At 43.4% G+C, this 14,822-nt stretch overlaps 1 protein-coding gene across 1 annotated transcript in view; it reads left to right on the top strand.

The window, feature by feature from the left end:
* The window catches only part of ext1b (exostosin glycosyltransferase 1b), a 122,577-nt gene that overhangs the window by 78,565 nt on the left and 29,190 nt on the right, over nt 1–14,822 (top strand). The window contains exons 2-3 of the mRNA XM_073484288.1: nt 9,061–9,154; nt 13,690–13,797. Coding sequence (XP_073340389.1) covers nt 9,061–9,154; nt 13,690–13,797 — 202 coding nt within the window. The remainder of the gene's footprint in view (nt 1–9,060; nt 9,155–13,689; nt 13,798–14,822) is intronic.

Here is a 14,822-nt window from a genome sequence, read left to right on the forward strand (position 1 = left end):
GGGAGGAAAAAAAAAACAGATCATACCGTGGGCCCATCAGTCAGCGATTCCCCTCAAGAAATTGTTCTTGACGGGGCAGAAAGACCTGTCATATTAAGTCCTTGTTCAGATCTTATACCCAGATATATCTGTTGAAATCCAGTCAAGATGGACTTCCGAGTTCATACCTGGTATCACGGCGGCTCTCAGATGCGTCTCCAGTGAACACTCGCGGTTGGCTTTCACTTCCAAACTCATTATGCAAATAACCAACACACGCCACTTCTGTTTCCCAGAGATCAGAGTGAAAAACATCACACGCCGTCGTCAGTTATTTGTGCTCCATCCGCAGGGATCGATATTGGCGCTCAAAGAGGTTGTCGATGGGCTGCTGTTAATTGTTTCGCGCTCTCAGCGGTGAATCTGGCCAAGCACGTTCCTCCACTTATGGAGATGATGCTGACCAACATCCAGACTTGGTCTGTGCAGTCAGACCCCCAGTGCATCTTCAGTTTGCGTTGAGGACCGCCACACCTGTGACAACAGCTGTCCGCTTGTAATCCAGTCTCATCTGGTTAATAATTTTATGGTGCATATTACAATCTGGATGTGTTTGCTTTGTTGATTTGTTGTTTGATGGTTTCAGCCTGCTCACAGGTTGTTTTCACATCATGACTTGTTTTTAGAGTGTGATCTTTTATGTTTTATTATTGGTGATTTAATGGTGATTTTACAATTTTGCATTTGTTTATTCCCATGTAGTATTATGGGGTCTTATTTTCTCTTTAACTCCTTGTTGTTGCTGCCAATCGTAGCCAGCCCAAGCTTTGGCAGTCAGATAAATCTTAGTTCGGGCCATTGGAGGTCATTGGATGTGGAAAATTGACGTTTTCATAGTACGACCATCTTTTTATCACAATATACAGTATTACACAATCATTATTATTGATTACAGTGGCCCTTAAACCCCTCATTTGTAAGATAGTTGATTTTTGAATCTCATACCCAAATCGACAAACACTGACTCTTTCGGATGGCGGCCGACCCGACCTTTACAATCCCACAGCGTCAGTGTCACTATCTTATAAACAGGCGCTTCCATGAAATGAAAACAGAAGGGTCATTGGTTAAACAAACACTTTATTATATTTATAAAACAGAATAATATGTCCAACAACAACAAACTCCATGCTGAAAAATGGCAAGTTACCCTAACGTGGTCTCTAACGGTACCAATGTTAACAAGCTAGCAGTTATTGCCCTTTTCTTTTGTGGGGATTTAGTCATTTTAATGCCAGGGCTCACCTCCCAGCATGCAAATGTTCGACCAAAACAAGTTCCTCCAACTCCATTTTGTTCCATCGCAGCTTCCTGGGCTTTGTGGCGCCAAAGATGATTGTGATTAGTCGGCTACAGAAACCAAGATGAGAAACACTGCTGCAACATTATCTAAAGAAAATGTCCCCATAATCGAGCTAATAGACTGAACTTTGATTGGCTGTCAGTGTCTGTTGCTCATCAAATCACTCTGAAAGTGATCCCAATGATGTATTTTGCAACTCTCTTCGCCACTGTAGTTGAGGTGTGCACATTATAGTCTCTGCTGCTGATTCTGCTGCCACACATCTTTACATGAAACGCTTAAATGTGGCCCCACACCCGTCAAACCAGCCACCATGGCATCATTTTCTCCATGAGCACTCATGAGCTGTGTTTACACGTCGTACCCCCCTGCTGAGCTCTACAGGACTATATAGGAAACTCTTAATAGTGTGGACAGACCTCAGTGTCGTCATGCCTCTGACCACAAAAAGCCTGTTTGTTTTGCCAGGCAGACCTCTGGGTCATTCCATGCTAGAATGCTAATTGGAACTAGCATAAGCTGGCTAATGAGCGCTAATTAGGCTAATGAATTAGTCGCAGAGTACAGCAGGCGTTGTGGCAGCGGAGGAGGAGGAAGAAGGGTCAGAATGGAGAGGCACGCATCTGGATGCACACATGCAGATGCTGACTCAGAGTTTTCCCCACAGCTGCGGGGTAAATAAGTAAAGAGGGTGAAAGTTAAGGGGGCAGATACACATAAACACACACACACATTCCAGTCACACACACTACCGATTCTTCTCTCACGCTCGTATCTGTCAGTATACGCATGTGTGCACACATTATCAATCTGAAACCCCCACACACACACACACACACACACACACACACACACACACAAACTCCCCCTCAGCAAACACACTCTGTCTCAGTTAGTCAGGAGCCAATGATGCCCCCTTTTTTTTTTTTTTACCCACAAGCTCACTTAGCCTGCACATCTGTCGTACTCTCATGGGAACACACACAACAATATGCTTCAACTTAGACACTTGTGTTTATGGGGAGTACGAGGCTGCTGTTTAATTACTGCTGGAATCTGTCCTTAGTCTGTTTGGGAGTTATTTAGCAGACGAACGAGCACATCTGCGGCGTGACATCCATCATGATAATAACTTTTACATTCTTTGATGCGCAGCCGCCACATCTGAAGGTTCATTCTCACGTGTAGAAGGACACAGCGAGAGGAGATGTCTCTTATAATAAATTAATAATTTCACGAGGCTTTACTGGAGGCTTTTTGTCTGTTCTCCTCACGAGCACACACACACAAACCCCCACTACAATACCACACAAAAAACACTTCCCTGGCTTTTTGTTCCAGCCATCCCCAGACCTCCAGACACCCATTCCTTCACACAGACACACAACACACTCTGGAAGACAAAGAAATTAGTAAGAGAGTGGCAGAGAGAAGTCCAGGAGGCTAATGTAACAACAGTCTCAATAAGCAGTAAATTGGATCTCTTTTCTCTCCACTCCCTGGAAGACACTCCGGCTGGTTGTGGTTTTATGTTTTCTTCACCCTGAAGCTCCACGTTCAGGCGCCTGCTGGGTGCCCACACGGCACCAGAAAGACCAGGTGGCTGCCTGCCAAGTGCACACCTTTGGGAATCTGGGCTGCCGCAAGAAAGCACATCTATGCTAAATACAAGTCTGAGCTACTTTACTAAACTGCTTCTGTTTTATGCCACATTGTGCTCAAACTTTACTGCATTTCACGGAGAAATGTTTCATGTTTTGGTGAAAACAGTGCGTTTATATGCTCTGGATTTAAGATGCCAACGTTAGCACACTAATTAGCCTGCTATAACAGTACTTACAAAGCCAAAGATATCATTAGCCGACTGCAATTTTATTTAGGGCCACAGGTGAGGTTACATAAAGCCTCGTTCAGTGTGTGGGAACCATGACTCTACTATATGACAGTAACAAAAACAGAAGACTTACTCACATTTGTCTCGCTCAGTTCTGATCCTCTAGTTTCTCTTGTACAAGTCAAACATTTGTTTGCTGATATTTGCCTATTAAAGATATGTCAGTATAGCAGTATGTGTTGTCCAATGTGTGCCAATATGAACTTGTTTTTTACAGAACACGATGCAGAAAAAAGATGCCTGAGATCATTTATAATTATTAGATTCCCAGTGAAGTTTACTGTTTCAGTGCCAGATGTCATTTTGGACAATAAAGTGGATTGTTAATCTGTCATATAACCACATTTTAGGGATCATTGCAAAAAGTGTATGTTCACGTACATATTCTGCATATTAAAGTATATCTGCAGATATGTAAATATTGGATTTTTTTACACTGATACTTAGTAAGTATCCAGATGAGGTTATGCCAAACAAATAGTATTTTATCTCTCCCTGATTGATAATAATCGATATCAGCCCGAAAAAAACATCAGTCGACCCCTAATGAGAACCCCGCTCCTCCTTATTTCTTATTAACTTCATTTCTACGTGTGTGTGTGTGGCATGAAGCAGCTGCCGTACATTACGTTTTATTCGGCAGACCCAGAAGGATACTTGCAAAAAGCACTAACTCCCAGGCACAGTCTTCACCCTGCTGCCGTCTGGCGAGCCATACAGAAGTATCCGCTGCCGTACCACCAGACTACAGAGCAGCTTCGCTCCTCAGGCATCCTCAACCATAAAAAAATACTTTTTCTTGTGTAGCGTAAAGGGACGTGCAACCCTGTGTTTAAGAATGACAAATAAATAAACCTTGAACCTTCCGTGTAGTTTAGTCTTCATCGTTATCTTCACTGAGACTGTGTTTTAATTAATAAAACACAGTTTCCACCCCCTCGTCTACTCCCTGCATGAGTGGATGAAGCGCCGATCCCGTGTAATAAAGTTGAAGGCGCTTAATGACAGGTTGCCACGGCAACGGTGTCGGTCGTTGCCGTCGGGGGGCTCGCGGAGAAGTGTTTTCTCAACCGCTTCACAGTTGTCGGACATGCTGACACGTGCACTCGAACAGACTCTCGCTCGCATACAAAACGACGGGGTGCGCACGCAGAGGTCATCTCCTGCGCTTTATTACACGAAGGCTTCTTTTCTGTCTGCTGACTTCTGCAGTATCTTTCACACGCTCACTCTGTGTGTGTGTTTTTTTTTTCTGTTTCATACAAACACAGTCATATTTACAATAGAAAATAAAAATAAGCACGAGATCACAGCCCGCAGGCTCCCCCGCTCGACTGCGGCTTCTCTCCGCAGGCTCAAGGTCACGAGGAGACGAAGAAGAGAGAGAAGTCGTTAGATGGAACGCAAAAAGGAGAGAAGAAGAAGGAAAAAAAGATAGCGAAAAGCAAGCTGTGGCCTCTGAACCCTGCGTGAAGTGCAAACCAGCAGGAGGTTTCCAGAGAAGGAAGTGGAGTTGGAAGGAGCTGGGAGGCGGGAGACGGGGAGGTGAGGGCAGGTTGACACAGCGGGGGGGCGGCGTCCTCGTGTGGAGCTCCTCCTGTGACCTCCTCACCTCATTCAAATCTCTAAACCACAAACGCTCCCTTGTAAAAAAAGAAAATGATCTCTTTTACGTGCAAGTCGTAGTGAGGTTAAGGTGCACAGCAGGTGAATCACGAGGGAGGGTTGCAAGCCAGAAATTTGCAATCCCGTAAAGACAGGTATTTGTTTGAGAGATTTGTTGGTTATAAAGAATTAAAAGAACCAAGACGGAGTTCTTCCTGTGACAGATTAGGTCAGATGGAAACAAACAGGAAAAACATTCGTGTTGGATTAAACATGCAGGAGACACGCATGAAAGCTCAGCGGTTAGATTATACATTTTACAGGCCGGCTGCGTGTTAAATACACACATTGATATTCACTGCCATCAGATGCTGGTCTGTTTTGTGGGCTGTTGCACACACACACACACACACACTCACACATGCACAAACAGACACCATCCAAGCAGACAGCTGGTGTGGAAATATGGGCTAAGATAGCTTCTTCGTCTCCATCGACAGGTGACGGAATGTCAATGTGAGGGCGTGCAGCTGTCGCTCGTTCACGCTGTGTGTGTGTGTGTGTGTCTGCCGGTGTATGTGTGCGTGTGTGTACAATAACGGTGTAATGTGCCGCACAGAACGTTAAGCATGTAGGTGTGAATGAGGGTGGGATTTTATCACATGCTGTCATGTCCCCGGCACTTCATTAGAGCTCGGCTGAAGAAGAGACGAGGCAGCATCTCGGCGGTAACATCAGCAAACACCATCGTGTGTGTGTGTGTGTGTGTGTGTGTGTGAACTTAGTACTTGGCTTCCAGCTTTGCCCTGTCAGCTTGGTCCATATTCACAGGCACACACAGAAGGTAGCATCAGCAATCACTGTCACACTCCTGTACGAGCCACAGTACATCCTCGGCATCGTTAATGGAGCAGAGTGTGCATGTAGTGTGTGTGTGTGTGTGTGTGTGTGTGTGTGTGTGTGTGTCCTGTAACCTTCACCTCGTATAGATTATGGCTAAATGAGAAATGATTTTCTGCCTCACCACTCTCTTAACCCCCAACCTGAACAACCCCCAGGGCTCATTATTATCACCATTTTTTTTTTATTTTTCACCAAAAGAATTGTTTTTTTTTATTATTTTTGTTATTAAAGATCTGATTCGAGATATAAATAATAAAAAGAAATCTGTATGTAAATTGATTTTAAAAATGCATCAGCGGCAAAAAACACTCATTGTTTTTCTTAGAGGAACCCCGGTGCATAATTATCATCTAATTTCTGCTTTCTCCCAGTTTGTCTTACATAATAAAACACATTTTCTGAGCTGTCACTGATGCAGCAAGATATAATTTATAGTTGTGTCCGGTGTCGTCTTGCAGCAGGAAACTTACTTTTGGGTGCATGATGGGAATGAAATATGCAGAGGTGGGAAGTGAATGCACTTGGGTAGATTTTTCAGGTATCTGTACTGACAACTTTACTTTAACTCTACATTTTAATACAAATATCTGGACTTTCTACTTATTACATTTTCCAAACAAGCTTGTTGCTTTAGTTTTAATGCATTTTGAGGGGAATCATTGATTATATCTCAGGTGGCTGTAGCTCAGGAGGTAGAGCGGGTCGTCCAGTAATCAGAAGGTCGCAAGTTCAGTTCTCCGGCTCCCCCAGCTAAATGTTTAAGTATCCTTGAGCAACATACTTGCTCCCGATGAGCAGGTCGGCATGTTTCACGGCAGCCTCTGCCATCAGCGAATGAGCGGTCAGTAAACTGGGAAAGCGTTATAGAATTTACCAGATTTTTTATTTTGCATCATTTCACGCCGCCTTCCCAACATCACAAGACTGATTTTTAACCAGTGCATATCACGCACGGCAGACGTAGCAAGACGAAACGACGTGAAAGACGTAACAGAAACAGAGAAGGGGACTCAAATGCGAGAAAAAAAGGCGTGTAGTGACAAAGCCAGTGGCGTGGATTAAAGTGAACAACATTGCCGACAACACCAGAGCAGATTCAGAGAAGCAGGACATTCCCAACCCGTGGCCTTAATTAAGTGAACTGTTGTTGAAGTTGTTGGCTCCAAGAAATAATACTTTTATAGTTTGAGTATATTTCAGAATCTTTTTTTACACAAGTATCTGGACTATGAGTGAAAATATGAGTGAAAACTGCTTAAACAAAGCAGTTTATTGGTGAAAACTGCTAAAAAGAGGAAGTAATAGGACCTAGTTTTTCACTGTTGGCTAGCATGTTAGCTTTGAGGTAGCATTTATTAGCTTTGTGTGAATGTTTGTGAGAGATAGAGGTAGAAGTGGAAAGTAAATAATGTATGCAAGAGATTAACAAACACTGTAATATCTCCCTTTGTCCATCTGTGTGACATCGCTCGTGTTAGAAAACACACAAAATGTGAAAAACACACAGGAAAGCAGCATACAAACACAGACACACACTCATGCACCGATACACACTGTCTCTCTATTTCTGTCTGTTTCACACACACACACACACACAAACACACACACACAGAGCCAGCTGTGTGGTGGAAGCAGGTGTCACTCTCAGCTCATTACCCCTGGCAGGGTTGATCACCCTGTTTGGAGAGCAATAAGACACACCTCACTGGAGAGATGGGGGGATGAGGGGGCAGGAGGAGGAGAAAGAGGGAGAGAGGTAGGGAGGGAGGCAGCATCGGCCTCCTGCTTTAAGAGATAGAGGGATCGAGGAGGTTGGGCGTGGAGGAGAGGGGGGGAGTAAAGGAGCATGTGGTGTGTGAGATAGGAGGAGAGGGAAGAAAGAGGGAGATAGGAGAGGTGTAGGGAGGGAGGTTTTTTTTAGGATGGAGAGGCTGTTTATTGAAAAAGAAACAGAAGCAAAGCGGGATGTTTTAGAAACAATTTCAGTTTCGGTTGTAGTTTTTATCAGTAGGAACAACATTGTGCTCTCGAACATCACTAAAAGTAAGTCACATGAGGAAGGAAACGGCAGCAGAGACGGGATGCAAATGAACCGCTGGCTTACCCGAACACATCTGGAGGAGAGGCTGAAGGTTGTTGACCTCCAGATGAAACGGTTTAGATCAGGGATGTTAATGATTAATCGATTAATCGCCGTTGAGAATTGCAAATACTTGCTTATCAAGTATATCAAAATAAGATACAAAGTACCAGATGAGAAAATGTATTAAATTGAGATACAAGACATTTCTATTTTTATAAAAATAGAAAAAGATGTTCGATACAAACTAATATTATTACATTAAAGCCATTTATAGCCCCAATTTGAGTCAGTTGATGCGACAGATGGAAGCTCTGCAATTAAAATCAAGTCATTAATTTGTGTTATTCAGTTTATCATTCAAGTGACTTTGTCTGTTCCTTTAACTTTTAATGTAGCACTTTTGATTTGGCATCAAACCAGGATCATGTCAGTGGTTAAAACCGGTTTCTAATGGAAGAACTTCAAACATGTATTATTAATGATTAACCAATATCTGATTGTTAAGGCAGCCGACTACTTATTAAAGAAATTGCTTAGAAGTAAGACCTCGATCACGCGGAGACATGGCTGCTTCACAAATGCCTTGGAAAAGTGTGTTTTGGGTAAAACGGGGTGCTGCGCGCGCAACCGGACATTATATTGCGTTTTTGAAAAAGCGCCTTGTGTCAAAAACTTGACAACACTTCCCTGTTTTATCTGCCCCTACGGCTCAAGTCGTTTCTGTAATCAACCGGAATAGTCCTTTAAACTCATGATCAACAGACACAGTGACGCTTCAAAGCAACCAAAGCTAATACCACAGAACTGGGTGGTCAGGGTTTCTGTGTCTCTGAGTGAGTTTGTGATTGTGAATGTGTGCAAAGGCATGTGTATATTGTGACAACTGCCATATTGTGTGTATACTATATACTAAAAAAACTATGATATACTCACCACAATTGAGAACATTGCAGTTGTTACTGATGCAAAAAAAAGCTCATTATGTTTGATGTCCAGATGTTTTAATCTCTCAGCATCAGCCTCAAAGATCCAGTAGTGGTGAGGCTCTACAGATCATTACAACAAGCAACAGAATCCGGATCGGAAAACAACATAATAAATAATAACATTAAATAAATATATATGTGTTCCTCTAATTGCACGAATGCTTCTGAGCCTGTTGGCTGTAAATATCACGTTCTTGTTTGTGTCAGTGAACTCATCACCTGTGTGTGTTGTGTTGTGTCTCTGCAGGTACGACTACAAGGAGATGCTCCACAACTCCACCTTCTGTTTGGTGCCCCGCGGCAGACGACTGGGCTCCTTTCGCTTCCTCGAGGCGCTGCAGGTAAGAAAGGCGGCACACACATAAGCACACACACTCTGTTATGAGAAAGCACTGCGTACGCTGTAAATTCATGCCTACCAGCAATATTATCAGGAAGGGGGGGGGAAGCATCTTCCCACACTCAGCCTCCTACTTAGCTTTTGTTTTAATGGTGCTACATCTACAGTAGTATTAAAGGATCATGAAATCATTACCACCTTAATTTACGAAGTAGCAGTGTCACGACTATAAACAAAACGCTGTGGAGATTAGCTGCCTCTAAACTGTATTTCAGATTGTAACACAGGATTTATGTCGATTGAAAGATATAAATTATTCATTTTTGAGCACAGTCATTACAACATTTCCATAGTTTCTGATCTTCAGACCTTTTGATGCAGCCACAGTCCTGTTCTCTTCTGACAGGCAGCTCTATGGAGTCTATAAGGAGTAAGAATGAGTGATCATAACGGCAGAAGTTCGCTGTGTTAATTTCAGCGGATATCCATCCAACAGCAAACCAGCCTCTGTTCATGTTTAAACAGAAAGGGACCCGAACGCAAGGCACAAAAAGGCAGGCAGGTAGAAACAGAGAGGGAGCTTTAATAATGAACTGATTCAAAATCTAAAGACCAACCTTAAACAATTCAAAATCCAACAGGCAAGATACAAAAGGTATCAAAAGAAACAGAGGAAGCAGGCAGGGGACTAATCCAGGAATTAAAATGGGTACAAACCAATGAAGAGCTGGGACACAGACTGGAACAGGAAGTGACAGAGAGAGAGGGGAAGTCGAGGACTAATGGTGCCTTCCATTGCAAGTCGAAAGTCAGAATTTCGGTATTTCCAACTTCCAATCTAAAAACATTCCAGTGCATTTGCCCGATAAAACATGGACGCCCACTGCAAACGGGTGTTTGAATGGCAAGTCGAGTCGGCTCCTAACACATACTCTCAGAGGCTTCTGTCGAGCACGGATCAGCCGAATGAAAGTGAAAATGACACCTACACGTTTAACTCACCGCAAACAAACACTATATCAAGTAAAAACTGATGATGAGGTGAAAAGTAGTTGTTCTGTATCTCTCGTCAGATGGCAGCAGGGTGAGCAGACTGCGGCGGGGGTGGGTGCCGTCTTTTAGTGTCCTACCCTCTGAGCAGACATCTCACTTCACCGATGTCGCTGATGCTCTGTAGGTGGTACCAGTCATGTTCAGGGCGGTTTTTCACTCACCCGCTGTAGAGCCTTCCTGTCCTGGGCCGTGCGGGGACCATCCCAGTTTATGATGATTCCAGTCAGGATGCATTCTGCCGCTCCCTCTGTTAAAGTTGACCTGAATCTGGCTCTGAAATTTTCTCACTTGGAGTGACTGTTTAGAAAAAAGCCTCCAGTGGATGAGCGCTCTGTTAGTCACAGTTACAGTGAACCAAATTCACAGCCACAAAATTGTGGTGTTTTTTTTTTCCCCCCATCTGTACTGGAAAATAAACAGTTGTTGCTTCGGTGGTATAGGAACGTTACAAAGGTTTATATCTGTGCTTTCAAACGACGTATAGTGTGTCAAGGTTAAGTTCAGACCGAGCCAGGAATAAGAGTAGAAATTGCTTCACACACGATGTGCCGTACCGCCTCATTATCCCGTTCAACCATAATAACCCGTGCGATATAGAGTCATTTCTTAATACTGTACCTGCGTTTACCTCCACTCGAAACCATACACACTTCACATCTCCCTCTTTTATTCTCCCGTTCATCCATTTCTGTAACTGCACTGCACTCTTTCCGCATTACTACTGCACTGTCCTTTACCTCTCCTTACCGCACACCTCCGTCCACAGAGTGCACCCACATAAGTGCGCTTATCTCACTATCGGCTGCCGCACACACACACAGACACACACACAACAGCACACTTCACTCCGGAGGAAAATGTGCCCTCTCGTCTCTCCTCCTTTCTCCATTCGTCTGACTCACTCCATCTCATCGACTCGCACCGTCTCGAGGAAGACAGAGGGAGAGTATTTACAGGCTCTGGTCTTTGCATGAGAAAGCAATTCCTAATAGAGGTCAGCTCTGCGTATGTGTGTGTGTGTGTGTGTGCCTGGGGGTTGTTTGTGTGTCTGTGTATATCTGTATGCATGGGGTTGTGTGGTGGTGTTGCGTGAGGTTGTGTGTGTGTTTGCGGAGCAGACAGCAGCAGAGCCCGAGGGCCGGCTCTGGTTCAGCTGACACCTTTATGACCCGGGAGTGACAGGGCCGTCATTTCATCAAACTCCCACCACGAACACACAAACACACACACACACACACACCAGCTGTTCCCTCCACCTCTCCTCTCATCCCTCCATCCCTCTGCCACTCCTTTGCCAAAGGTCACATTCAGCCTCCCTCTTTTCATCTTTTTTTTTTAATTCATCTATTTATCCACTTTCTTCTGACTTCTGATCCATTTTTTTTAATTCCCTCTTTTCTGCTCCTTTTTATCAGGCCTCCTGCTTCCCTTTCTTTGAGTAATTAACTTTCCCAGCAACCTCAAGTTACCGTTTTAATGGTGATGTGTCAACAGGTGCAGCTGCGAAAAAGACAAGTGGCCATGAAATCAAAACAATCCCAAGCAGACCGAACGTGGTTGTTTTTCCGTTGATTTTTCAGGCTCATAAATGATTCAAACCTCTTTTTACTAATCAAATAAACACAAACAGAATCAGAAACAGAACTATTAAGCGTGTAATCAAGAAATTCTTTTTGTGCATCTTTGAGTTCTTGTGGTTTTCGCAGCAGAGTGAATAAATGTTTTCTGGTTTGTATAAATCCACACTGCATGTTTGTATATCTGCAGCTTAGTCCTAACGTTTAATTTTTCACTGACTCTTTTTGATCTGCTCTCCAGCAAGTGGCTGCTAATTTTTTCATGTCCACATCAGTCATCGTGTTTTCGAGCGTATTTCTTTTCATCAGATGGCGAAGCTGCTTTGTGTTCAGCTCATGTCTGATCTTAGATTTCCTCACTACGATCCAAGCAACACGTTCAGTATGGATGTTAAGGTTACATTCGTGTATTTGACTGAATTAGAGGTGATAAATGTATATGTGTAAATGTGGAAGTGATGAACTTGCAGAGAATTATTACCAGACTGCAGTCGCCTTCAGCTCTACTGAGCCTTTTAAGGCCCTGACACAACAAACTGACGTAGCTGCATCGAAGGCCGACTGTTGCGTCACCTGTGTCTCGGCCAGAAAGCTGCAAAGACTACAAATGGCGGTGAGGAAGCTGTATGTTCTGTGCCTGCGTGAAAGAAAATAGCTCTCTGGCTAATACAACCGCTTCTAATCCAGAATATGTCTAATAAAAGTTGAGAATGTCACTGGCGAAGGGACGGAGGCGAAAAATAAGGACAAACCGCTCTAAATGGGTTAAATCATGGATAGGGGCTTTCCTTTTCTATTCTCGTTTCTGTTTTCGTGCACTGGTCTGCTGACCTGAAAAGCCAATCAGAGTGATTTCTCTCCGCCGCCAATTCAACATGCTCAATCGCCCAAAATGCCGCAGACAAGGGCTGTCCAGAGACAACGGTGTCGGGCACATCGTACCGACTAGAGCCGCACAGACACTCACTGACGGTATTTAAGCTGATCGTTGGGTGTTGGCCTTCATCTTTAATGTTTCGGTTCACCCTCACGATCTCATGATCTGTTTATGTTTAGAAACACAAACAACTTTGTCAGGGTTAGGAAAAAAACGTTGGTTTTGGGTCTAAATACCTGCTTTGGTCGGCAACACGGCCAGAAAATAACTGGAGGTCTCCTTTAAACGTGGTGCGTTGCTTACAAATGTTGAAACACAGTCTCGAACTGCAGTCACTGGCTTAGCTTAGATGTCGCCTGTAACTCCACCACCACCATCCACTCCAGCTCCGTATATGAAAGTGTCATAAGAATGTAACGCAAACTTGCTAACACATCCACAATATGAACTTTATAATGTCAGACTACACCAATGTTGTGTTTACAGCTTGCTCTGCTGCCCCCAAGTGGCCAAACATCCATGAGTAGAGCTTTAAGTACATGTATTTTTCCATTTTCGTTAATAGTCGGAAAAGGTTCAGCGACAACCGTTTCTCATCTAATTAGGACTAATAATTGTAATTACATCTGGAGCTGCTCTTCCCTCTGGGTTATTAAAGTTCAGCCCTTTAATGACATTTCTAGTCTGAAATAGCAAACAGTCTGAAGATGATTAAGTTGCCATTTATAGAGAACATTGTTTTTTCCTTCCTCTACTTGGCTGCGAGCCTCACTTGTGATTTTAAGCATGATAAGTCCAAATCATACTGAAGACGCTCAAAAATCAAAGAAAATCCAATTTTACCAAATGGGGGATTTTTAGGTATGAACACAAAGATTGGTCGATTGTAAAAGAGTCCAGGAAAGAGCCGCGTATCGCAGCTTTAATAATGAGGATCAATATGTAGCGAATCTGTCATGATTTAGCTGTTCGCTGTGATTGTGTTTGTAAAGGATCACGTCCAAGCTTCACTCCGTGTGTGTGTTTCAGGCTGCGTGTGTGCCGGTGATGCTGAGTAACGGCTGGGAGCTGCCTTTCTCCGAGATCATCGACTGGAACACGGCCGCAGTCATCGGCGACGAGAGGCTCCTGCTGCAGGTAACGGCCCGGAGACCACGTGTACCTGTGTCTCACCTGAAAAACTGAACCAGACAGAAGACAGCAGCACGTCCTCTCACCTGAAACCAAACCTCTCCTCTGACTGCCGATATCCTGAGCGCGCACACACTCCCTTCCCCTCTGATATTATCCAAGATCTCGTTCTGTTTTGTTTTTCTCGCGGAGTGGCTGTCAGTCGAGCAGAATTCCTGCAGCATACCGAGTCCTTGAAAATGCCACTCAAAGCCTCACATTGTTATATGAGAGCGCGGATAAATAGAACGAGCAAATGGATTTGGCTGGAATTGCTTGAACTTCATGGGCGAAAAAGTAATTATATGCCCATTAAATCTTAATTTGAATGAAGTGTGTAATAATATTGTTTGACATTGAGTTTTATAACGGAGCAGCTCCATCTGAGCTCAGCACCAGTGTGTCTGTCTGTGGATTTAGGGATTTTACAATATGATGCATACAACATGCAGCACGTATAGTTTATATTAGTTTTTCACTAAATGTAAAAAGTATTTACATTCTATTTAAGCCAGTAAAAAACTGCACAACAGCTTGTTTTCTCCTACAATAAAACAGTTCTCAGTTAGGACAGACAGTTTGTACTAAAGAGTGGATAAAACAAGTTTTTCTTTCGTCATTATCCCCTTTTATTAAGACAAATAAACTCACAAATGAACAAAACTAAACAGCTCTTAAGCACAAAAGTGCACACAAACTGCAGCTGCAGCAAAAAGCATTTTCAGCTTTTCTTCCCTAGTACAGTTTGATGACTAATCTTTGCTGTTGCTGTTATTTTTTGGTAAATTGGCTGCTTCATTCCCTTGAAAAGACTCAAAATTATGTCTTCTTTAAATGCTACATTTAAGAAAATTCTACCTTTTAGAAAACAGCATCCTTTCCCACTCATAGTTAGCAATCAGACGAGACTGCTGCAGAGCTCTACTGGAGACTGTCAAAGAAAACGTCAAGATTTTGAAAAATACACTTCTGGCAGGTTGCGTGACTTTTTA

This window comes from Pagrus major, chromosome 16, assembly GCF_040436345.1.
Source record: "Pagrus major chromosome 16, Pma_NU_1.0".
NCBI lineage: Eukaryota > Metazoa > Chordata > Actinopteri > Spariformes > Sparidae > Pagrus > Pagrus major.